The sequence below is a fragment of the Salvia miltiorrhiza genome, chromosome 1 (genome assembly GCF_028751815.1).
Source record: "Salvia miltiorrhiza cultivar Shanhuang (shh) chromosome 1, IMPLAD_Smil_shh, whole genome shotgun sequence".
NCBI lineage: Eukaryota > Viridiplantae > Streptophyta > Magnoliopsida > Lamiales > Lamiaceae > Salvia > Salvia miltiorrhiza.
In genome coordinates, this window is record NC_080387.1 from 32,819,775 (window position 1) to 32,846,109 (window position 26,335).

At 34.6% G+C, this 26,335-nt stretch overlaps 4 protein-coding genes and 1 long non-coding RNA gene across 9 annotated transcripts in view; 2 read left to right on the forward strand and 3 right to left on the reverse strand.

Annotated features, from left to right (window-relative positions):
* Window positions 1-26,335, reverse strand: part of LOC131020541 (uncharacterized) — a 1,142,091-nt gene that overhangs the window by 1,044,731 nt on the left and 71,025 nt on the right. The gene's annotated exons all lie outside the window — the stretch shown is intronic.
* On the forward strand, window positions 1,238-4,005 carry LOC131006583 (uncharacterized). The gene is made up of 8 exons (XM_057933746.1): window positions 1,238-1,265; window positions 1,537-1,569; window positions 2,115-2,189; window positions 2,256-2,300; window positions 2,382-3,088; window positions 3,180-3,656; window positions 3,747-3,794; window positions 3,898-4,005. The coding sequence occupies exons 1-8, from the start codon at window positions 1,238-1,240 to the stop codon at window positions 4,003-4,005; spliced, it is 1,521 nt and encodes a 506-aa protein (XP_057789729.1).
* On the forward strand, window positions 5,073-5,506 carry LOC131020884 (uncharacterized). Its single transcript, XR_009100794.1, has 3 exons — window positions 5,073-5,125; window positions 5,204-5,320; window positions 5,426-5,506. It is a non-coding gene; the product is annotated as an uncharacterized LOC131020884 (long non-coding RNA).
* On the reverse strand, window positions 8,698-10,910 carry LOC131006589 (protein FAR1-RELATED SEQUENCE 5-like). Its single transcript, XM_057933752.1, has 4 exons — window positions 10,201-10,910; window positions 9,586-10,104; window positions 9,222-9,534; window positions 8,698-9,102 (listed from the first exon to the last, which is right to left on the reverse strand). The coding sequence occupies exons 1-4, from the start codon at window positions 10,908-10,910 to the stop codon at window positions 8,698-8,700; spliced, it is 1,947 nt and encodes a 648-aa protein (XP_057789735.1).
* Window positions 14,089-16,182, reverse strand: LOC131020625 (proteasome subunit alpha type-4-like). 5 transcript variants are annotated; one of them, XM_057949559.1, is made up of 2 exons: window positions 15,742-16,182; window positions 14,089-15,039 (listed from the first exon to the last, which is right to left on the reverse strand). In XM_057949559.1, exon 2 carries the CDS (start codon window positions 15,037-15,039, stop codon window positions 14,293-14,295), a length of 747 nt encoding a protein of 248 aa, XP_057805542.1. In that variant the 5' UTR covers window positions 15,742-16,182; the 3' UTR covers window positions 14,089-14,292. The 5 variants fall into 5 exon arrangements, with proteins under 5 accessions (XP_057805542.1, XP_057805550.1, XP_057805576.1 ...); XM_057949567.1 differs by having other exon boundaries at window positions 15,722-15,765; XM_057949593.1 differs by lacking the exon at window positions 15,742-16,182 and adding an exon at window positions 15,573-15,724.

Genomic DNA, 26,335 nt, shown 5'->3' on the forward strand with positions numbered 1-26,335 from the left:
TTACTTTTAGGAAAGGAGTAATCAATTTTTAAAAATATTTATACGCATGTTCGGTGAATCTAGTTATTTCATCGACAATATCGAAAGAGTACTGGACAAATAAAATAGATAGACCAATAGCATAAATATCGATGTTTATAATATATTTATTTACTAGTATTCACATTCAATATACTTTTAATCACGTTAGTGAAGTACTTGATCACTTGAGTCAATTACCCTTATATTTCATCCACATCACCTTTTTTAAGTTTAGTAGTATCCCGGGGTGTAATCGAACCGATCCGAACCGAATAGTGGTGTGCTCAAGTTTGGTTTTTTAAGTATCGAATCGAATCCCGAACTTTACTTACCGAATACTTTGCGGCTCACGAGCGGCTCACAAGCCTAATCGAGCCTATACGAACTTTCTAAATTTATATTCAAAATATTGATTATTTTATTTTAAAAATAAATTATTTAATTTAAAATAATAAATATATTAATTATTTTGTTATAACAAATAAAAGTAATTAGAGATTTAATACAATTATTATTAATTTTAGTGGATAAATATAAGTTATGTCTACTAATAATTTAAATTTTTCAAGCTGAATCACTTGACGAACATGTTCACGACGTAACGAGCCGAATACTACTAAGCTCAAGTTTGGTTTGTTTATTTTACGAGCTTCTCTAAACGAACTTGAACGAGCTTTTTTCGAGCCAAGCTCCGAATAGTTCGCGAGCGGATTGGTTTGTTTACAGCCCTGTGACTCCGTGCTCACACAAAAATTGGACTAAAAAATCTGAATAGATATAGTAGTATATATAATATATATAAATCTATTTTTTAAAGTAAATAATGTGGATTGTATCTGTTTAATGCGTCTCGAACACCAATGCACGAACTAACCACCCTAGTAATATTAATTAAGGGAACCACCTTTTTTTACCTCTTTCATCCGCTTAGTTCACAATTTTATTCGAGTGAAAAAAGGTATGCGGTTCTCCGTCTTCTATATTTTGGTAGATTTTGTGTTTAATGAAATAGGCGAAATTTCTTCCGCAACACCTCTAACATTAGATATTTTGAGATATTGTTGTAGTTTGAATTTAAGATGTTCGTAATATTCTGTTTTTTGAAAAATCACTTTGATCGAAGTTCTTCATAACTCTATTTTTTTTTTTGAAAACTTTAACTGTGTGTTAATTGTGTGTGAATTTGATGATAAGGAAACTTTTCGAGAAGTGGGAGATGTCGAAAACGGTGTTTGGTGAAGGAGGTATGTAACATTCTTTAATACCCCGACATTTACATGTTTTTTACCTTTTTAATTGTGGTCTTGATTTTGTGACCTTGGAAATGTTGATAAAGACACCACATATGTTTGTGCGTCGTTAATGTTTATTTTTAGAGTACAAAGGGGGGGGACCATATGTGTCGAATATAATAACAACACATGTTTTGTATTTGCTTAGGGTTCAATGCTTTTTGCGGCGTTTTTTTTTTTCTTTTCAATAATTGTTTGTTTTTCCTATTTTTGGACATCACAGGTGATCCTGGTTCAAACGACCGTATGAACCGTGGTAATTAAAATCCTCTGATATATTTTTAGTTGACTTATGCTTTTTTTGTCAAAAAAATTTGCTGAACATGTCGTTTTCCAATTTGAATATTGACTGCAAAATATAAAGATGATACAATAAAGGGTCCGGAAGAACAAGTTAGGCGAACAGCAAGGAAATGTATGTTATTTAGCGATTGAAATGTATTTTACGTTATTTAACAACCAAATTGAGATGCATTCTAAAAGTCAGTTGTCACTCCTTTATTAATCCAATTACGGGCCGTGATCCAAGATCTCCGACAAAGGAAAATGATAAAGGGAAAAGGAAAGAATCTAATATGTTAGTGGTTGGGGCGTCTGCTACGGGTATTTAGTATGCTTATATATTTAATATTAAGTTAAAAAAGAATTTACAAAAAAACCCAAAAAAGTATTTAAATTTTTTAAACTCTTAAATTTAATATATTGTTCATATAAAGTTATATTCATTATAATATGCTTCTGATATATTTTTGTGTTCTTGTTTCGTTAAAAATGAACCAACTGAAATAATTTGTTGTACAGATGTTGAGCCTTCAAAAAAGACTAAATCAAAACGAGCTAGGGTGTCATCTGATGGACGTTCTACAGATATACCAGGTATTATAAAACAACAGTCGTACTTAACTTATTATATTTAAAGCATTGACAAAACCCTTGTGTCAGTTCCAGTTGTTGCTCCCGTCACAGAGGATGAAAGGTGTGAAGCAGGTAATAACTGTTAAATAACAATCTGCTGAAATGGGATTGTGCTTTTAGTTGCTAATAAATCTATTTTTTTACTCTGTACAGCCATTGCAGCAAATGAATCTGTTGAGGTTGAAGATGTAACAGAACCAAATGACGGAAACAAGGATGATGGTGGGGGTGACGGTTTTTTGGTGCTGCATACAAGAACTACACCATCGTCTTTCAGTTCCACGATGTCTAAGCTAAACCAGAATCAGAAAAATGCTGTTATTGAAATGGGATTCGGACATTTGCTTGAACTTAATGTTAGAGCTTTGCCAACCAAGATGGCCTACTGGTTGTTGGAGAATTTTGATCATGAGACAGGTAATTTGGTGATCGATGATAATGTTCAGATTAAGGTGACTGAAGACGACGTATATAGAGTATTTGGATTTCCAAGGGGTACAGAAAAGATTAATAGATTCGTATATTCAGCTTGCAATGCTTTGAGTCTGCGTTGGGTACAGAAGTTCAACGTTTACAATCGTGAACATATAAAAATCAAGGTTGTTTTAGCTAAGATGTTAGCTGATACTGATGGTGGTGTGTGGTTCAGAAGGCATTTCATTGTTGCACTTCAGTTCAGTCTGATAGAAAGCTATCCGAATGGGATGGTTCATCCATTCGTGATGAGATGTCTAGAAGATTTGGGTAAGATCCAAAATTGGAACTGGGGTGAATATGTCGTTCAGAGTTTATTGCATCACAAAGAAAGTTGGATAGACAATGAAAAGCATATCTTCTGTGGTCCAGTGCTCTTCTTGGTTGTAAGTTTGTAGTTCTTTAATTTTTAATATTAATATTTAACAGAGTTCTTTCATGCTATAGATCATGTAATAACTTATTGTTTCAATGCAGCTTCTTTATGTTGATGGAATGGAGATTGATGGTTTCGACAAAGGGCGTTCATACCCCATATTGGTGAACTGGAACGGAACTGATCTAAGGAAGCGGCAGAAGATTGAAGTTGACAGTAAAATTTTTGGGTCTGGATCACTACGTGGCCCAATACCACTACCACAGGCAGAAATAATAGGTTCTTCAAATTTATGCGTTAGTCCATCTGTGGCTGTTGTTGAGTCATCCGAAAGTTCACTGCAATCGAGGATGCTTAAGATATCGCGTGAAATATCTGAAAAGGCGAAGATCCTTAAAGCCATGTTGGAAGAGGCATCGAATGAAGAGCGTGCGTCACTTTTGTTCAGAGAATGCGTTTTGAGGTGCGCAAATATATCAGGTGTTCCACTTGCTCTGAACTATGATGGTTCATCTGACATTGTTCGGCGCACGGGTGAAGGAACAAGATCTACAGACTGTGGACAAGTGCATGAAAAGGTATGTTTGTAAAATAATCTATAGGATAAATATTTAATTAAACAGTTCTTTATGTAAAATAATTAACTATTCAAATTGTTTAACTACCAGGGATCGCCATTAGGCGAAGATACTGCTGTAGATGATGTTGACTCAGAGGTACTTATGTTTATTATATCTCTGTATGAAATATTATTATCACGTGTTGTTCAATCACAACCTATAATACATGTCAATCTTAATGCTGAAAATGATCTTATAGGATACGATGAGCGCTGAGTTGGATACTGAACTTACTGCCCGAGAAGATAATGATGATGAATTTACGAGTGACGAAGAAACTGATGAGGTACTTAAAGTATTCAATTAAGATAACATAATAAAACATTAGATTAAAGATTAATAAATGATTTGGTTAGTGTTGTTGTATATCGTATGAGATCCGTGCGTTGGATACATTCTGAACTGATTGCTTTCAGTTTTGAATCCCATGCTGTTGTGAATAACAAAGAATAGTATATTTAAATGATTATTCAATAAAAAAATTACAGGAAAACATCGGGGATGGTCTGGATAGTGTAGCGGAGAATGAGAAAGAAATGATTGATGAATTTCCGTTGGTGGCAGAGCATGAGAAGGTATAATTAATTTGGTTGAAAGAGTTAATAAATTATTTTGTTCATATATTATTTATTCATAAAATATTATTTTTTAAGGATTATGGTTCATCATCTCCCAAAAATAAAATGATGAGAAATTAAAGCTTAATTTCAGATTTTGTTAGAGTTGTTATATCTAATATGAGATTCGTGCGTTGGATACATTATAACATGATTGCTTTCAGTTTTGAATCCCATGATGTTGTTCCAACCAACCAACAAAGTTATTGAAATGATTATTCAATAAAAATATTACAGGAAAATATGGGAGGTGGCCTGGATAATGTAGCTGAGATTGAGAACGAAAAAGTTGATGGAGTTCCGGTGATGGCAGAAACTGATAAGGTATAATTAATGTAGTTGAGACATTTAATAAATTACTACGTTCATATATTCTTTATTCATTAAAGAATATTTGTTTGAACATAAATCATATAGTAAGGTAGAAAACTTTTAAGTTATGTTCCCTGAATTACAGCATATGTTTGTCATAAAAAATGTTAGGTCTTCTTTCTTTTTTAAACTTGTTTTTTTTAAGATTATTGTTCATGATCTCCCAAAAATAGAATGACGATAAATATGTATATTTAATGTTTGCCTTTGTTTTATGTGATAGGAGTGTCATCCTACTGATGCGGAACAATCCAATATGCCTGACGAAGGTCTATCTATTGTTGACTCGTACCTCAACAATGTAAGTAAATAATACAATCTTGATTGTCAAAGCTTATAAAAAGTATACTAAGTTCCAAAAACTCACTATTGAAGTTCATAATGTAGCAAAATGCAGAAACTGACATCATACCTGTGTGCATTGCTCCACAAGAAGAGGTTGCTATTCTGGTCTACAATATACCTAGTAATTATTTAAGTGTATACACAAATTTGGTGATCAATTTTTGTTTTCAGACTCCGGTTATCAACCCAGATGTTGGAGAATTGTGTGAACCAGCCAAGGTTGCCATGGGTTGCAATGTAACTGAAACAGCCACTGTTGAGTCTCCTCACGTGTTGCGTGCTGAGGAGGTATAATGTTGTAAAATATTTTTAATTTAATAACCGCACCGATTAGTAATTGTTGTATTCTTGTTATGTTATCTTATTTAAGTTTGGAATTTGTCATCTAAACAGGGTGTGCATGCTATTTTGCCGACGCATCCTGAGGGAGCGAACGTATCAGTGGGTTCGTTAGTTCATAACACATCTGCAAAGGTTTGGCTATATCCATAGTTTTTTGATTGTTTGTGTCATTATAATGTATGATAAATTTAACAAATATAAAAATAATTTATTCAGCTTATTGTCAAAGGGAAAGCGTTAAAAGAATCTGTGCCAATCAGGAGATCAAAGAGGGTAAACCATTTTGTGCATAGTTTTTACATTCTTGTATGATTCGTAAATATTGTTATATCAACCAATTCTTGTTTACAGGTGAAGCAGCAATCAACTGCTGAGAAGAGTTCTGTTTCGACAGAAAGAGAACAGGATGACGTGGTGGTAAAACACACCTATTTCAGGAAAAATAGAAAATAGTTCGATGTGGTTGTATGATAAGATTTTATTTTGTGAAACAGGGGATAGGCGAGAAGTTAACTTTGTCTGAAATATTAAGATTACCTATATGCACGGTTGACGAAAATGTATGTGGCTGCTTGTTCGTTTCATCCCTTTTTGGCTATGTAATATAATATGCATAATCCTAACCATGATATAGTGTTTTTGTGGTACTGTTTATTTGTTTGTTAACCTTATTATGATTGCAAAACTTATTTTTTCCCATATAGATTGATTCGGCCTTACTTAATGTTGCTCCAACTAATATTCGAGAAATTGGAGCGAGTAATGTATGGAAAAAATCAAGAAAGTTTAGGTCTCCATATCTACAGAGGGAACAGTGCGCTTGGAAGAAACTTACTTCCCATGAATTAGAGATTGGGATATACAGCATTTGTTGTGACACACATGACGGGTATAGTCAACTGATATAATTTGTCTCGGTTTAATTATTGATATAATTTATGAAATTTCATTTGTTCCTATTCTTTAATTAGAACCTTATTCTATATCAATACCATGTTTTTTCCTGGTTTATATTATATTCTAAATTTAAGATATGTAGGTCTGAAGTACTATTCTCACACAAATCCACTGAGATTAGTAGATTAGAAATGCAAACATTACGGAAGGGATGCGTCGTTTCATGTGCGATAATAAATGCATGGTGTTTACTTTTGAACTATCAAGAAGACATGAGGTCTGATGAATCACCTTTGCGTTTTTTTTGCACAACCGAATTATATGTAAGTTAAATTGTTTGTCGTCTCTTTCTTATAAGGCTTAATATAAGTTGGTTGCATACAGTGAACTTTATTTACGTTTTGTAGGCTTCTTCGAGTAATGAAAATTTAATTGATTACAATGAACGGAGTGCTATATTCAATTTTGCAATGAACCATGAGTTATGCAAGTATAAGAGGAGGCCGCTTCAACTTATAGATATGGTCAGTATTCAACTCATGTATGTTTGTAAACTTTAACCCACTTTTTTTCTCGATACATTTTTATTGACACGTGCAACCATGTGTGTAGTTTTTCATACCAGTTACAGTGGGGAATAAGTATTTTGCTGTTTGTATTGATATGCGAAGGGAAAGGATGTTCGTTCTAGACAGTATGGTTAATTTGGATGAATCTGCCAATATGCCAAAGTATGAAGTTGTATGCAACTTAATTGTAAGTATATTTCTAAGAAACAATTTTCTTTATAACGTACGATTTTTTGATATTAATGCTCATTTGTAATAATTGATTTTCATTTATTTTTGAAGCGTAAATTGTTTGTTGATTACATGCATCACGTTGGAGATGAGCAGAAAGCGAAAAAGGTGTTTAGACTTAAAATTCACGTGGCTAAGTTGAAGTGGGCAGATCATTTGAATAAGGAAGACACCGGAGTGTACATGATGCGTCATCTAGAAACTTTCATGGGTGATTGTTCTGCTAGTTGGAAGTGTATGTCGGTAGTATCACAACTGAGGCAAATCCGCGTCCTTCGCGTTCGCTATTGTGCTAGACTGATTCTTTGGGAACATAACGAAAAGAGGATACTAGTGACAAATGAGGCACAGCAAAATTACGCTAAGATTAGCAAAGATCCAACCTTCAACTCCAACATGATATTAATTGGTTCTTAATCATACTGTTCCCTGAATTATTTATGGTACTGATATTTGTGAATTTTTTTTTTTTCTGAATGCACTTGATGGTATTGAACTTATATACTTTCTGATTGTTGGTTCAGACGTTTTTTAATAATAATATTATTTTGACATATGTCTTGTAAAGTTTATATATGTTCATTTGACATATGAATGTGCATGCATCTTGTTTATATACATAATAGCATGCACACCCTGTTTAGATGAGAAATTCCAAACTTATAAAAGATAACATAAGAAGAATACAACAATTACTAATCGGTGCGGTTATTAAATTAAAAATATTCTCCAACATTATACCTCCTTAAAATTCAACATGTCAGGGTTCGAACGTATAAGGGGGTTCGTTAGTGCATAAAACGTTCAAATGTTATGTTCGCTATATAAGTGCAAACTTGATATCAATGAACGAGGTGCATACAAAAATTTTAAAAGTATATATTATGATCAGCTTACCAGTTGTAGTATTTGTAACTTTGAAACTGTGACAACAAACGTATGTTTAATACTTTATAGATGTTATACCTATCTATGAATTTGTAAGCAGAAGCCAAATCATCTGAGACATTGTTTGTATACATGATATACATCAAAACTGACAAGAACACAGTCATTGAATGTTTATTTGAAATGCACAATAAATATTATTAAACAATATGATTACACAATACAATTAAAAGGAGTCTTAACCTGCTCTCATATGGTATATAAGTTGAATACTATCAAAAATATTCTGACAAACAATAATCGAAAAAGTTTGCATTTTTTTAAAAATATAATAGATGAATTCGTCTTATCTGATAATTCATTAGATATACAGTTTATATGTATATTTATTTATTTTCACAGTGTTGTGATATAAAGTTTTGACAGTATTGTGATATATCACCATATAATAAATGAGTCGCATCATATAATTGTTTGCACCTTGGTGCAACCAACTCTCAATAATTGAACATGTCCAATGAACATGAAACAACATTTTAACTCCATCGTACAGAAACACTTGACAATCTTGCGACTATTTAACAAATAACAGATTCACGCCTGATAAGTTTTATGGTAGATTTTATCAAATCTCAAATATGAGATGCATCACCAATATAAACCAAACTAATTTAAAACCAGAAAATCTAATAATCTCAATATCTTTGAAAATAACACAAAACACGACAATTATAAAGTTCAAGAATTGATATCCTTTGTTGGACAGTTCCTAGAATCATGATGACCAATGGTTTTGCATTTCCTGCAAAGACGCTTAGGTTTATTTGCGAGAATCATCGCCTTCTCTTTTTCCGATTTTCTCCGACCACCTGCACCACTTCCTTTTGTTTTGGCTATGTCAGGAGGAAGTACACTTGGTGACTCAGTAGGAGCAGCTCCATAGAATTCATTGAACAACCTGGTCTTTGAGCAAGCAGGTGTGATAGTTGCTCCAATTTTGGAAAACTTATCTCGAACTTCAATGATATCATTGTACAGTTGCTCATATAGCTCTTCATTGCCACTCACATGAGATATTGACTCGCTAACAGCCTTAAAGATACAAAAATCCCAATTTGATATATGCTGACCTGAGTTAGGTGGCTGTACCTCATATGATTCATTTGGGCATAAAATGCTGAACTTGCACCATCGCACAGCAATGTACTTTTGTGGAATACTGTCAATATTCAGATTTCTAAACACACAAAACATGTGCTTACACGGCAATCCTCTCCTGGTGAACAAATGGCAGGTGCAAGACACTTCATCCTATCTTTCATATTGCGAACCAAGAAGACACCATCTACATTGTCGTCAACTTCATAGATTGTGTTGTTGCCTTCAGAGTATATCTTGTGTATTCCACAAGCCTTGCTTGCATGGTCTATTTCATCCTGTACTTGTTTGAAAACAGCATTAGTGTAGACAACAGATGCATTCGTTTCGATGGGTAAGTTTGTCACCATACCGGGTGAACGTGTCTCATCATCATGAGTTGCTAGTTTGTAGTTATACCTCTGTACATCTAGACCACTGCAATAATTGGTATAAAGTAATACCAGATTAGATGTTTTGTTGATAAACCTTTTAAAGTAACTGTTCTCGCTTTCAGATGCAGAAGTTGTACGGAATAAGCCGCTCATAGGTATTTCTCTAAAATATGTTGCGATCCAGAAAGATCTGTCTTCGAAAATGTCATTGAACCATTTAATCGACGAGAGATCAAACTCCTCAATCATATTTTTCCATTTCTCCTCAAAAAGCGAGACATCATCATGATCTGTCCAAACAATACTAGCATAAGTAGACTTGAAATTGGTATCTTCTCTCAATCTTGGTGGCACTTTCTCAGCAACTTTAATATTTATGTGCCACATGCAAAACCTGTGGCGAGTTTCTTTCCAACAAGATGCAACGGCTCTTTTGAGTGCTGGATCTTGGTCCGTGATTATGATCTTTGGTGCATGGCCCATTATTTGAACAAACCGCTCCAAAACCCAGGAATATGATTCTGTGTCCTTATGTGATATTAATGCAGCACCAAATGATACGCATTTTCCATGGTTGTCCTTACCAGTGAAGGGAGTAAAAATCAACTTGTACCTGCAGTATTGTTTCGAAAAAACAATCATGAGCGTAAACGTTATGTTTAATCTTCAAACAAAACTTAATACCTAATAATTTCACAAGCAACAGCACCTGTTAGTATTATAAGTGGCATCAAAAGACACAGCCTCTCCAAACAAGCTAAAATTCTTTATTGATGTCTGATCAGCCCAAATTATCCGACACAATTTATTCTCTTCATCTACGTCGTGGAAGAACTTAAAACCGTTTCCAAGTTCCTGCTTATTCGTAAATGATTCCAATAACATATGTGCATCGGATCCTTTGGAATGCACTTTCAAATCCCTAGCAAAATTCTTGAAATCATTACTTGTGCATCCAACTCGATCGTAACTGCCCATTATCTCTCTGAACATACGGAATGAACGCATGGGACCAATGTTCGCCTTTATTCCAGATATTATGAATCTTTGTTGAAATTCATCCACATTCCTATTACTTTGCATAAGGTCTCTGGTTGATAGTGGAACCATGGAATGTGTATGACCCTCCCAAAATTCAGCAAACTTGTAGCAGTTTCCCAACACAATCTTAATTATAACTTTAGCTTTACAATCAACCTTGCAAGATGTTGTCTTGCGTTTCTTTGTGCCCTTATCACTGAAACGCACTCGAGGTTCTTTTGCCTTTTTCCATACTCCTTCTCTCTTACAAACCACATATTGCCTGGTAATTATATCATCTTTATTTTTCCTGTTTGTGCTCATTCGGGTGTCAAATCCACAAAGTTTGGCATAATCCTTGTAAAACTCAACAGCTTCATGCAATGTACTAAATATCATGCCATTGCGAGGTTTCTGCGAATCATCGCAAGGAGGATAACACAATTGACCATCTGGTGTTCTTGAATATGTGAATTCTGCAAATGGTAAATGTAAGGGTCAATATAATGAATACGAACATGGCCTCTCAACTGATGAACGGTATCAGGTTCATAAAAAAATGCTAATGAACATACTTATACTGCCTATAAGTTTGATGTGTAAGTGTAAGTTTAATGAATACTGACATGATCTGTATATTGATGCACCAAATTCGGTTCATAAAAAATTGTGAATGAACATAGTTAAACTGTCTATCAGTTTTTTCGGGTCATAAAAAAATCGTGAATGAACATAGTTATAATGCCTATCAGTTTTAACATGAAAACAAAAAACAACGAAGAAACAGTGCCAAAATATGATCAATGTGACATCCGGATAACAATAAAACAAATAAACACGTAATGTGTGTTTGAAAAGTAAGAGTAAAAACACGTATAACAGTTCGAACAAATAATTTTTAACAGTTCGAACGAAAATTGTCAACCATACCGGTTGAATTTAATAACAGTTCGAACGAAATTTAATAACAGTTCACATAGAATAAATAACAGTTCGAAGGAAATTTGTACGTATAACACCAAATTTTCATATATATGCAACATGTATAACAGTTCGAACGAAATCGATTAAATTCACATAGAATAAATAACCTTGATTCTCCATAAAATATTCTGCAAAAACTCGAAATTTTCTTCAATGGTGGACTCGTTTTGAAACGATGAATATGAGAAACAATGCAGCTAATACGTTTCTAAATTGTAACAAACATATCTTAATAGTTATTTACCATAAATAAGAGATTTGATATGATTCATATCTATCTAATAACGGTTGTGCAGAAAATAGTTATTTACATTCTTAGCCTTTATGAATTAAAATGGCCGAAAATTGAATAATCAGATCAAATAAATGAGGACCGCAATATTACATGGATTTAACGCTTTAGATTTGGTCTTCGTTCTCTGTATAGGGGAGTGGTCTTCATTGAACTCTCCCCTATATATATATATATATATATATATATATATATATATATATATATATATATATATAAAAGGGAAGGCTAAAATAAGAACGCTTCTTAAAATATAAATTAGGAACCATTTTCAGCCCTTAGATCATCAAGATCTACGGTTGATTCATCACCTTGTTGGATAAATTCATGGTCCTGAGTTCGAATCCCAAAGGTAGCAAAAAATTATTTTTCGCAATTCATGCCTTTATACAGTTTATTTATGCGTGTTATACATAAAATTCATGCATTTTTGCTGATTCGTAATTCTTAAAATAAGGGTGGTTTATTGAATAACCGCCCCCTATAAATATATATATATATATATATATATATATATATATATATATATATATAATCACATATTATATATAGTAGTTATATTTAATTAAATTTCTACATATCATATATACTAATTATATTTAAGTTTCTTTAATTCTTTATAAATTATTGTTTAATTTTATGGGATTTTGGTACGACACAGACGTGGATCTTGATTCAAATTTCAAGCTTAAGTATCAGGTGTGGGATTTATTTCAGTACATGTTGTGGTTAGTCTTTGTCCATTTTAATATTATGTGTTTGCCATATGCGTTGTAAATTCAGTTATATCGCTATGGGCCCGCTCAATGGGTCCAGGACTTCACCGTCCTTGGTATGCCACAATGCGATTTCATGTTACAGTTAAGGTTGCAACCTAGCTATTGGCCAGGGGCCCGCTCAATAGGTCTAGGACATTAAAGTCCTTGGTATGCCACCGTGCGAATTTCAGTTATCGGTATTACAGTACAGTGCGTATGTGTTGACCATTTTATTAACGTGGACAATGATTGCATGTTCTCACACAAAGTGTACTCTGTATGCTCATCCTATACTTAACATTTTCAGGTTTTAAAGGCCGGAGACACGTGAGAGGTCGAATGGCGAGTCAAATATTTTGAATTTAGTTTTACTTAAATATGTTATGTTTAGTAAAGTATTTTAAAATAAGATATTTATTTCTTTATTTTCACATTAAATATCTATTTATAGTCATGATTTTTCGCGTGAACTTTCATTTAAATTTAAAGTGGATTTGGGTGTCACAGTCAAAAACCACGATTTCGCCAGAATCGTTCCGTCGGGGGGATGGATTCTTGGATGTAACAGACATGAATTCTTGGATGAATTCTGACCCACATTTAATAAAATATATATAAACCAACGGTGTTTTGTAGCCGTTAGGGAAGATGGTTTAATTGAATCAAAATTATGAGTTTAGGGGTTTAGTTGAACCAAAATCTAGTATAGGGAGCCACACGTGAAAATGGTGTCAATGTTATAGGTGGATTTGATACTTAATCCAAAGATTATTGAAGAGAAACAAACTGGGAATGGTATATGATGAAAATACAACCCATTGTTACATAAGTTTTAAAAATAATTATTGCATATAAAATTATAAAAAAATAATAAGTTGGCGTTAGAAATTATTTTTGGGAGCTTATAAAATATTAAAGCCTATTTTTACAAATTATAAGTTATTTTAAACAGCTTATAAACTGAGCCAAACACCGCTCTTAACATCACAATAAAATATACTCCATTCGTCCTACTATTGTTGTCTCACTTACCATTTTGGGTTGTCCCATTATTATTGTTTCATTTTCATAAAAGGTAAAATTTAACTCTTCAAAAAGTGCGAATTCTACCACTTTTTATCAATTTATATATATTTTTTAATTCTCGCGCCCAAAAATTTTGGGACAACAATAATGGAATAGAGGGATATTGAATTTATCTAATCTTTCTCAACAACCAAGCCCTCGAGATAACATAATAGATTATGGAAATGTAACGAAATGAGATTTATGGACTTTATTCTGGTGTATTTCAATAGCTCCATGATACTCCCTCCATCCACGGCATCGTTTTCATTTTTGTGATTTTGATTCGGCCAAAATATTATTCCACTTTCATTTGTAGCAGTAGGGTCCACAAGTGAGACCTAAATTCTACTCACAACAATACCTACTACCGTCAACTACTATTCACCACTTTCTTAAAATCTGTGCCGTCCACAAAGTGAAACAATATCGTGGACGGAGGGATGTAAAACATTTAAGACAATCACAAGCAGTAAAATAAGCAAAATCATTAGTTGGATTTCTCACATTTCTGATAAATCATCTCATCTGCAGAAGCAAAATGACTAGAAGGACATTGCTCAAATTTCAAAACAGAACATTGAACACTTGGTTTTCAAGAGCACAAATACATAAAAAGCTACGGTAAAGAAGCAACATTACTCGAAAGATGTAAGGCAAATGTACGTAAGGATCAAGCTCACTATGCGTCTGCAGAAGGTTGCGTTAACCCCGACTTCACCAACATCTTGTCAACCTTATCAGAAGGGCACATCTGGAACTTCACCTTCCCAGCAGACAGGAATATCTCGGCCAATTCAAGCTTCTCCGAGTTGAGACTCGTGCTGTCCATGGTCTTGCTGAGCACCTTTATAGCAAGGTGAACGGCCTCTTCTCTGGTGATGTCGTCTTTGTAATCCTGTTTGAGTATAGACTGTGCAGCTTGGTTGTTTGCCCCGATTGCTGCAGCCTTCCAGCCGCTAAAGTTCCCACTCGGGTCGCTCATGTAAAGCTGAAACCCGTAATTCTTGTCCCACCCTGCAAACAGAAATGAAACACCAAAGGGGCGGAGGCCACCATACTGTGTGTAGCCCTGCTTGGTATCGCATAGAGACTGAACAAGTTGCTCGAGTGGCATTGGCTCTTGGTAGGCAAACGTGTAGCGCTGCGCCTGGAGCCTCGCTGTGTTGATCAGGATATTGGCATCGGACATGATCCCAGCCACAGCACACGCCACATGGTCATCAATCTTGTACATCTTCTCGACTGATGTGGAGGTCTCAAGTAGTTTGGATATGACCTTCTTTTCACCGACTAACACAACTCCATCTTTAGCCAGAATCCCAATAGCACTCCCTGCATTTCCAATAGCTTCCATCGCGTACTCAACTTGGTAGAGGCGCCCTTCCGGGGAAAAGATTGTTGTACGGCTATCATATCTTCGAGACATCTACAAGTTAGAAGTCGAGTATTCATCATTATGAGACGAGAATCGATAATTTAAGGTGAAAGATATGGCTACAGAATAAAGAAATATGTACTACTCCATCAGATTTGCTCAGATTACATCAAAGTACTAAATCTCTGCAGAATAATTTGCCAAAGAGATGGAAAATCAAAGTTCAAACTCACTTAATTTTGAGCATGATTCTTCAGTGAAAATGATAAGCAACACTGATATAATATGCAACCACTTGTTTGACAAAATTAACTATGGTTCACTCACACTCAAAAAAGTTATTCGGCATCCTAAGCAAAAACTTTCAGAATCATAGCAACACAAATTGTAAATGGAAACGAAGTGCAAAAACAATCGAAACCAAAACCCCTAATCAATTTAAGCAAATTCGATGAACAAATAGGCGAATTGATAACTAATAGCACTATCTCAATCAAATTAACACATTTAAGCAAAATCGATCAGTACATAGGCGAATCGATAACTAATAGCATTGATATCAATCAAATTAACGCACTACCTACATTCCCAGATTAGAATTTCTATCATTTGCAGAACAATTTATAAAGAATTCATCAAAACACAAAATTTAACATGTCTGAAACCTCATTCTCAGCTCAAAAACATCAATTGAAAAATCTAGAATCAATAATCAAGAAGCTGAGTAATTTACGTTAATATGTACGCACTTACATTCACCAGTCAAAAGCGCAATCGACAACGAGAGAGCTTGGCTTTCAAGAAACTGCGTAAATATATAAATAAAAACATAGAAAAAAACGAATTTTATTTGTTTAAAGTCCAATTCTGGGCTGGAATAAAAAACTATGAATCTTATTGGGCTGTGAAATACTAAGCCCAGTGGTTTGCATTTGGCTCACGCCGAAAAGATTATCAGCTCTCTCTCTCTCATCCATATATATAAAGCATTTAATTTTAGAGGAGATGAGGGAGACTGGGAAAGCCGGCGAGGGCGGGGGCAATGGGAGGCCGGAGACGTGAGAGATATGAAGCAGAACAATTCAAGACAGAGACGAAAGTGAAAAGAAAGAGAAAAAATAAAATTTTAGAAAGGCTTTTATTTGTTTGATTTTATGTTGTTTTTCTTATTTTCGTCCTTTTTTTAAACATATATTGTTATTTCTTTTCATTTTAGTTTGGGCTCTTAATTTGTTTAATTTTACTAATGCTTCTAAATTGTTAATTTGTATGGGCTATTCAATATTTTTATTAAGTGGACTATTTTTTTTTTTTTTTGAGGGGAAAGAGGCCATTCCATTAAGATAAAACCAGAGAGTTCACAACATTAAAAGGAACAAAGGACGACGAAAAAGAAGAACGATTAACAAGAGCAAGATTCGCTAAAGCATCGGCAGCAGAGTTGTCTTCACGCGAACACCAACTAAACACGACCTGGGGCAGAGCAGCGGCAAAAGCCAAGATTTCCTTAAGGGTATCACCAATAAAAGATAAGTCTTCCTCTCTGTTGCTGAGCCTCCAATACAATCTTTGGCAATCAGTCTCTAAAACAGCATCCGTAACGCCCATCTCAACGCAAAGACGAAGACCTTCAAGAGCAGCCCGAGCTTCCCCTTCTTCTGCCGTAAAATAACCTCTCAGAAAACCACATCTGGAACCAATCCGATTATCCACTGCGTCAAACATCACCACACCCAGACCAATGCCCTCTCCGTCTCTAACCGCAGCATCACATTGGATTTTCACCTGAGAAGCACGACTACAGAAGATCCGAGGAGGCTTCGCACCAAGCCTGTTCTCACACAATGGTCTCTTCCAAATGGCTCTCTTTGCTATCAATAAACAGTCAATATGGGAGAAGATCTTTTGGTAGTTAGGTTGAGAATTTTGGGGCATATATTTTAAGTAATTCTTGGTCTGAATTTTGAGAAACAAATATTTTATTATTATTATTATGTAATCATTTATGAATAATTTAATTTTCTTGATTCTCTCCTTTGATTTAACAATAATTCTATAGATTCTCTTAGAGTTTAAAAGTACACGAAAATAAATATTTTTATTAATTATTGTGCACATAAAACTGTTTTCTCTTATATCTAAATACAAAATCTGTTTTCTCTTATATATAAACACAAAATTTATCAGAAAATAAATATTTTAATAAAACTAAACTAAAGTCTAAATAATAATATAACAAAATGTTAATTTGAATGATGTACTTTTTTAAATTTGGCATGTTATCGATGAATTAGAATGATTAATTAGTTGATTGCACAATTAATTAAGTCGCTTAAATTACAAGTTATATATACCTACAGTTGATAATTGTTCCATAATCATGACTAATTAAATAATACTACTTCAAATTGTCTGAAAATAGACAATATGACGACAACGGTTGTTGGAAAATAAATCCAATTTCTCAAATTGATCTATAATTTTCCCTCGACTAAAAATTCATTGTATCACATATGAGTGAAATTTGTTTGTATCATTTAGTTTGTAATTGAAACTTTTGAGATGAATATCACAAATAATTAAAATATGATACATGTCGATGAATATTCTACATTATTATTTTCATGTGTAAATATATATTTTTATGTACTAATTATTAATGAATAGAATATCATACTACTTAATAATTTATGTATTTTTACTTGTATAGTGCTAATTGATGTTATCTTTAATTTAAAGACTTCAAAAATATTTTTTTGAAAAAAGTAATGATAGTTGCATCATTTTTTTTATCTATACATCTACACACTTTCATTTTGTACACGAAGTAATATTTAGGCTGCTAACATGTTCGTTTGAGCTATAGATGGTTATTTTTAACTACAATACGCACAATTTTAGATAATAGTGTATTCACTGTCATGTTGTCACAAGTATATCCAAAATTTGTTAAGAGCATTCACATTGAGGTTACATGATAGTCTATATGATAACTTATTTGATGAGGGGGATCACATTGTGTAAAGAGACCGTATTGGGGTTACATGATAACCTACATGATTTTTTTAGTTTTGATTTTTCCATTTTTCATTTAAGTATAATTGCATAAATTTAAATAACACAATTTACTTCAAATTTAAATTGTATTAATTTTGAAATCCTAAAAATTACATAAAACTTAATAAAATCAAAACAAATCCTAAAAATAACTATTCCGGCCCCAGAGGTCCAAACATGCTCCATCAAATCACGTTGGAGCGCGGCGTGCAACTACCTATCTCGGAGAATAGTATCTCTTTGCACATATTCCTCGAAGGAAACCGGGGTTGCTCGACCACTCTCTGTCGAGTCACTGCTAGACGCCCCGTGTCCTGCGTCGTCATCTCTCCAATTGGTTGCTCCTTCACCTTCGTGCTCCACAATCATGTTGTGGAGAATGATGCAACACAACATGATGTCTCTGAGGTGCTCCACGTACCAATTACGCGCCGGACTGCGAATGATTCCCCACCGAGCTTGAAGGACTCCAAAGGCACGTTCGACATCCTTCCGTGCCGATTCTTGCATCTTCTTGAACCTCGCCTCCTTCTGATTGGTCACCATCGGTGGACTCTTGACGAAACAACGGCACTCCAAATATATGCCGTCGCACAAGTAGTAGCCCATCGGGTAGTAGCGATGGTTCACCTGAAAGAGCACGGGTGGCGCCGTTCTTTCCAACACGTCAACGAATAGAGACGACTGGTTGAGAACGTTGATGTCGTTGTTCGAACCAGCGACACCGAAGAAGGCATGCCAAATCCACAGATCGTGGAATGCAACGGCCTCCAAGATCAAGGTTGGCTCCCCTTGATCACCGCGAGTATATGCGCTGTGCCACGCCTTTGGGCAATTCTTCCACCCCCAGTGCATACCGAGCATCCCGGAAAATCCGTGTCGCGCCTCGTGCATCTGAGTAAGGCGTGTGATGTCCTCCGGCGGTGGACGGCGCAGATAATGGGCTCCGAAAGCCCGGATGACAGCTTTGCAGAACTTCTTGAGGCATAGACGCCCGGTCGAGTCGGCAACTTTGAGATACTCGTCAAAAGTATCCGCACTGACGCCGGTAGCTAATTGGTGGATAGCCGACGTGCATTTCTGCAAAGGGGAGAGAGAGTCTGTACCTATTGCATCAGTGTTCATCTGGAAGTAAGTATCTTCACCTTGAACAGCCTCGACGATGCGCAAGAACAGCTCCTTCTGCATTCAAAAACGCCGTCGAAAAAATGTAGGTCCGTACGTCGGATTGTCGTTAAAGTAGTCTTGCATAAGACGTAGATGGGCATTCTCACGATCACGGTGGACGTAAAACCGGGGACGTTTCACACGTCCCGGCTCCGGCGCCGGCTGGGTGTAGATGTGAGCAAGCAATTATTTCTGCAACTCTATTTTCTCCATGATCGCGTGAGCTACACCGTCGGATGAATCAGACGAAGAATCGTGGTCGGATTCCACCATTGTCGAAAGAAAAAAGAAGGAAATATTGAAAGGTGTAGATTGAAAGAGTGAAAGAGGAGAATTGTTGAGTGAAGAAAGTGAGGAAGAAGAAGGAGGAAAAGAGAATATAAAGAGAAGAAAGAAAGAAAAAGATAAAAAAATCGAACGGTCAAAATGGCACGAGAACCGAGGCAGTCAAAGCTGCCTTCAAAATTCAAAATTCAAAATTTCTATTTTTTTAATGGCGCGTGTGAAACACGCGCCATAGATCAACGGACTATCGGGCTACACGTTCGTGTAACTCGCGGCTGCATCGGCTTACACGATAGCGGCCTTACACGAGTAGGTCGCATCGTGTAAGCGATGCGGATGCTCTAATATGGTAGACCGAAAAATAATACGCTTCGGCATATTAAATTTTATACAAGCTACAATATTTTGATGTTCATATATGTTGTATCATGCAACACTTGAATGCATATAATTCATCAATATTTGATGATTCATAATGAATTATCCCTAGCCATTATAAAGACTTAGGGTGAGACAGTAACTTAGAAAGGAAAGAAACGAAGCCCTAATCTACGGGCTTTATACATAGCCCAAAACTAAAATAAATATCCAATATCTCAAAAAAAATGAAAGGGAAATTAAGCATTAAGTAGTAAATTGTTCGGGCACACCTAATCATCAATTATTTTTTAAAGTTGAATTTCTAATCATGTTATTGAGAAACATAGATCATTATAATAGACTTCATGATGGAACTAGATTGATTATTATTTGACTGCGAGTTCTAGAGGAAAGATTGTTGAGAGGACGCCGTCAGATCTAGAATTACCATTTAAGTTTCAACGTCGACAATTTTATTAATTGTGTCTTATGTGATAATGATTAATAAAAACCAGAGTCAATCCGCATCAAGGATTACTAATGGTTGAAGTTTGAAAATTTTGATATATGGAGACGAGGTGAAGATGGTACCCATACTTTATTAATCTATAAATGTAGCTCCAACGATACCAACATTTTAATCAATACGCAGGAGTTGTTTTGACTATAGGTGTTGTTTTAATATTATTGGAGAGGAAGAGGACGACAAAGCCAAGATTATATAGACGTAGCTCCAATAATACCTCAGTTATTGAAATGCAGGGAGTTAATAATCAAACTCTCACTTGATTTGCGGGTTTTGGAGGGAAGAGTATTGAGTAGATTGTAGACATAATGTTGGACGTAAGGGTTTAATACCGCAATTATGGCTGATGTCGTTGGATTCAAGATTATCATTCAATTTCCAATGTTGAGAGTTTCCATTAGTTGTGACTTATGCAATAACGATTAATAAAATTAAGAGATACTTAAAGAGATATATTTTTAGTCATTGTCAGTATTAAGGATTACTCATCATTAGGTCTGAAAATTCTTATATATGGAGACTATGAAGATTGTACATATACTCATAATTTATAGGGAGTTTTTTCAAAATAGAGAAGTCTTTTGGAATATTTGATGTAAATATTTTTAATATGTTATTTTATTATTTTTATATTACTTATAAGCGTATGCAAAATTTTATATATTTATAGATCGTACATCGCACGGGTACAATACTAGTTGTTTTAACGACTCGAGTCATTAAAAAGCTACCCCTTTAGCCCCATATTTATGCATATCTTTTATTTTTAGTACGTCTCCAAATTTATACACACTTTATTTTTTATTATTACTCTATACATAATTTTTATAATTTTATCTTTATAACTTATACTCCATCTGTCCCAACTTAAATAGTGCACTTCTTTTCGGCACATGATTTAAGGAGAATAAGATTATAGTGTAAAAGTGTGTAAAGGTGTGTGGGGTCTTATTGTTTTTAGTGTAAAATTATTGCCAAAAATAGAATACGCACCATTTAAGTTGGGATGGAGGGAGTATTATTTACCAACAATCTACTTAACAATACCTTCAATATGAGACTCTTTCTCCACTACCAATACTTCAAACAATTTTTTTATTAAAACTCGTGTTGTGGTGAATTATGCATATTTATAGGGAATAGATGAAGTATTAGATATTTGGGTGGTGTTCAGTTGAATAAATTGAATAAGATTTAATCTCATAATATATGCTATTTGATTAGATGGAGTCAGCCTGTTACTTAGTCTTGGGACAATGTCACGTATGCTTAGTCATTGTTAATGAGTCTTGGCTTCTTCTTATAATTAAAAAAAATTATCTTGGATAATCGTGAATTTATTTAATCTTGAGTGATTTCGAGCTAATATAATCTGAGTAATCGAACCGACCTTTAATTGTTTGAATCAGATTCAGCTCGAGAGCAAAAGTGTTCGTCAATTAGACGATGGACTTTGCTTGTTTCTCTCTCAATAAGTCACTCCTATAATTTAATTATTTTAACGAGTTGAATTATTTACGAATTATCCAATGTTAAATCATTTCAATGAGATTGAGCTCAAGATTAAAGGTATTCAAGAATTAGCTAATGAACTTTGCTTGTTTTTCTTACTCACGAACCTATTATTAATTAAGCCCGAGCTCAAATTAAACACATTTGTAAATTTTTTTCTAAAATTTCATCTTACTTGTTCATATACTTCGAGCTCAAGCTAAGCTCACAAGAAATTATCTACTAATTAATCAAGTTCAAGCTCCACAACACCTTATAAATTTAATATTAATTGAGTCGAGCTTAAGCTAAGCTCATAAGGAATTATCTACTAATCAAGTTCGAGCTCCACAACACCTTATAAATTTAATTCAGATCGAGTGCTAATTTAAATATAAAAACTTAGAATTGAGATTGAGTTTATGTCAAAACAAGTTGAAATCAATTTTTTTTTTTTTAATTTGGCTCTTTAGTCTCTATCTAGGAATTTTAGCAAAATATTTTGACTCGAACTAAAGTAAGACATTATATCGAGCAATGACATTCTACCTATAACACACAATAAATAAGTTTTCGCTATCAATAAATCACATGATTTAAATTATGAGACAACGCGTATAATTAGAGATGTGAGGAAAGATGTTTGTTCAATAAATTAATTATGGACCCGAAAATAAGTAATAAGCTATTGATCGATCTCAATTTTTATTATCAAAAAAATATAATTAATATTTGGTTCTTAAGTAATGGTTGTTGCATGCATTTACTCATGACGTGAATTGTTGGTAGGATTGAAAACTAAAAATCTTTTGCCATAAATATGAGATAGAAAAAATAGAAATCGTAAAGTCAAGCCAAGTGAAATGTTTTTCTTGCATATTTTTTCACGCCGACAGTGATAAAGATATTATATACAATTCATTCTATTATTTTCTGTCGGCTAACATTTTATTACAACATAGTAGCTAAACTATATATTATTGATGATCAACGAAAAATACTATTATTAACGATAAATAATACTATATTATTAAAATAAAATTTATATTCAACGATGGACAGGTTTCCGTCATTAGTTAACGATGGATGATCCGTCATAAATTTGTAGGTATTCTGTCGTGGATTTTATTTCTACGATGCAAGTGTTCGTAAATGCTGCCGTTACTTCATTTATGGATGAAAAGTCTTCTATTAAAAAATATATTCACCAATTTGGCTAGGAAACAAAGATAAACCCAAATTTATAACTGATCAAATGTGGGACATTATGCTCAAATCTTTAGTGGGGAAGTAATTATTACTACTATTCACCACATTCCTAAAGGAAAAGTTCCACTTAACACCTTCATCGTGATTCAACTTTAAAAAATAGTAGAAATAAATACTCTTATTGGGTGAGAACAAAAAAAGTAGTAGAAAACACTTTCTTGCTAGTGATAGGCTCGAGGCGTGCATGATATAAGTAATATTAGTCGGTTCAACCATTTTCCTTGTTGAATATCAGAGTAGAATTATAATTAAATTTTATTATCTTCACACACATCCGACATCCATATTTTGACCTAGTCATTTTTTCTAGTTTTAAGTATCATGTTTATTGTGACATCTAAAGAACCGCATCAATATTTCGAAGTATTATTAAAATGCAGTTTCATAAAGAAGAAAAAAAAATAATAAGAAGAAAACCTAACAAAAATCCTTAAGAGCACAAGAAGCAAATTAAGGGTCAGACCTCGTTAAAATCTTTTTAATGAAAATTTTAAAGAAAAAATTAACATTAAAAAGAAAAAAAAGTGTCTATCTAAAGCAGAAAAAGCCCAAGAATATAAGTGATCGAAGATGACTGTTTTTGAGCATCCGCATTGAGATTACATAATAGCCTACTTGATAGCTTATTTGATAAAAGGGGACCACATTGAGTAAGGAGGCCGCATTGGGATTACATGATAGCCTACTTGATTTTTTTAGTTTTGATTTTTCCATTTTTCATTTAAGTTTAATTGCATAAATTTAAATCACACAATTTACTTCAAATTTAAATTGTATTAATTTTGAAATCCTAAAAATTACATAAAACTTAATAAAATAAAAACAAATCCTAAAAATAACTATTCCTGCTCTAGAGGTCCGAAACGTGCCCAAACATGCTCGATCAAATCACGTTGGAGCTCAGCGTGCAACTGCCTATCTCGGAGAATAGTATCTCTTTGCGCATATTCCTCGAAGGAAACCGGGGTTGCTCGACCACTCTCCGTCGAGTCACTGCTAGACGCCCCGTGTCCTGCGTCGTCATCTCTCCAATTGGTAGCTCCTTCACCTTCGTGCTCCACAATCATGTTGTGAAAAATGATGCAACACAACGTGATGTTCTTGAAGTGCTCCACGTACCAATTGCACGCCGGACTTCGAATGATTCCCCACCGAGCTTGAAGGACTCCAAAGGCACGTTCGACATCCTTCCGTGCCGATTCTTGCATCTTCTTGAACCTCGCCTCCTTTGGATTGGTCGCCATTGATGGACTCTTGACGAAGCAACGCCACTCCGGATATATGTCGTCGCACAAGTAGTAGCCCATCTGCTAGTAGTGATGGTTCGCCTGAAAGAGCACGGGCGCCGCCGTTCTATCCAACACGTCGGCAAATAGAGGTGATTGGTTGAGAACATTGATGTCGTTGTTCGAATTCTAGCGACACCGAAGAAGGCATGCCAAATCCACAGATTGTGGGATGCAACGGCTTCCAAGATCAAGGTCACCGCGTGTATATGCGTCGTGCCACGCCCTTGGGCAATTCTTCCACCCCCAATACATACAATCAAGACTCCCGATCATCCTGAGAAATCCGTGTCGCGCCTCGTGCATCTGAGTAAGGCGTGTGATGTCCTCCGGCATTGGACGCCGCAGATAATGGCCTTCGAATGCCCGGATGACCGCCTTGTAGAACTTCTTGAAGCATAGACGCCCGGTCGAGTCGGCCACTTTGAGATACACGTCGAAAGTATCCGCACAGACGCCGGTGGCTAATTGGCGGATAGCCGATGTGCATTTCTGTAAAGGGGAGAGAGAGTCTCGACCGATTGCATCAGTGGTCATCTGAAAGTAAGTATCTTCACCTTGAACAACCTCGACGATGCGCAAGAACAGCTCCTTCTGCATTCGAAAACTACCGGCAAAATGTAGGCTCGTACGTCGGATTGTCGTTGAAGTAGTCTTGCATAAGACGTAAATGGGACTCCTCACGATCACGGTGGACGTAAGACCGGGAACGTTTAACACGTCCCTGCTCCGGCGCCGGTTGGGTGTAGATTTGAGCAAGCAATTGTTTTTGCAACTCGATCTCGTCTATGATCGCTTGAGCTACACCGTCGGATGAATCGGACGAAGCATCGTGTTGGGGTTCCGCCATTTTTTGAAGAAAAAAGAAGGAAATATTGAAAGAGAAATTTGGAGAGTTTGAAGGAGTAGAATTGGTGTATGAATGAAAGTGTTGGTAGGGATATATATAGATAGGAAAATAAAAATAAAAAAAATTAAATAATAATAATAATAAATTTTAAACGGCCAAAATAGCTGTTGGATATTAAAGAAAAAAAAGTGAAATCGGCTAAATAGCCGTTGAAAATTTTGAATTTCATTTTTTTTTAAATATGGCACATGTAGAACACGCGCCGAATTTTGAAGCATATCGGCATACACAATAGAACGTGTAGCCCTCGTGTAAGGAGAGGCTGCAACGCCTTACACGATCTCCCCTCTACTCATAAGAGCATCCGCAATGATCTCCCCTCGAGTAGAGGGGAGATCGTGTAAGGCATTGCGGATGCTCTTATGAACTTTTCGGACTAATCATCATCTAAAAAATATCATCCAAACCAGCATCCAAGAAGCCATGCCATTAATGATCAAGTTTATCTATACATATATAAAAGCTGGTCCATTTAGCCAAAAAAATTTCCCGCCCTTTTACTTAATTTATTTTTGGAAAGTTGACTAATTTATAGGATGATATATATATATATATATATATATATATATTCTTAATTAAATGTAATTAAATCTACATTTAATTGAACGACATTTATTCCCATCATCTATATATGAAATTTATATGTAAAAATTTGTAGATCACTAATTTCAATTAAATCTTTTGTGAGAAATATTCATCCAATAAATAAAATTCAAAATATAAATACATATAAATTACATGGGATCTTGTAGTCATTTGCAAAAGTGAATATTCTTTTTGATTTACACTTAATTCTAGACTATATATTGTTTTTGAATTCAAGAGAATAAAAAATTATTTACGAACTCGTAGCAATATCTCATATAAATTATTTTTGATTTACACGCTATCTCATAGATTGATTTCTAATTATTTTCAATTAAATCTTTTGGAGATAAACAAAAGAAGGGCTATATAAGGCGAAATTATTTTCAATTAAATCTTTTGGAGATAAAC

What these genes read in the sequence shown, in the direction of transcription:
- LOC131006583 (XM_057933746.1), top strand. Translation starts at nt 1,238, where the DNA reads ATGTCGAAAACGGTGTTTGGTGAAGGAG. An exon ending in ACGTTCTACAGATATACCAG is followed by an intron (nt 2,190 to 2,255) that starts GTATTATAAAAC and finishes CCCTTGTGTCAG; the next exon opens with TTCCAGTTGTTGCTCCCGTC. An exon ending in GGATGAAAGGTGTGAAGCAG is followed by an intron (nt 2,301 to 2,381) that starts GTAATAACTGTT and finishes TACTCTGTACAG; the next exon opens with CCATTGCAGCAAATGAATCT.
- LOC131020625 (XM_057949559.1), bottom strand. Translation starts at nt 15,039, where the DNA reads ATGTCTCGAAGATATGATAGCCGTACAACAATCTTTTCCCCGGAAGGG.
- LOC131006589 (XM_057933752.1), bottom strand. Translation starts at nt 10,910, where the DNA reads ATGATATTTAGTACATTGCATGAAGCTGTTGAGTTTTACAAGGATTAT. An exon ending in GCCACTTATAATACTAACAG is followed by an intron (nt 10,105 to 10,200) that starts GTGCTGTTGCTT and finishes ACAATACTGCAG; the next exon opens with GTACAAGTTGATTTTTACTC. An exon ending in CACCAGGAGAGGATTGCCGT is followed by an intron (nt 9,103 to 9,221) that starts GTAAGCACATGT and finishes TATGAGGTACAG; the next exon opens with CCACCTAACTCAGGTCAGCA.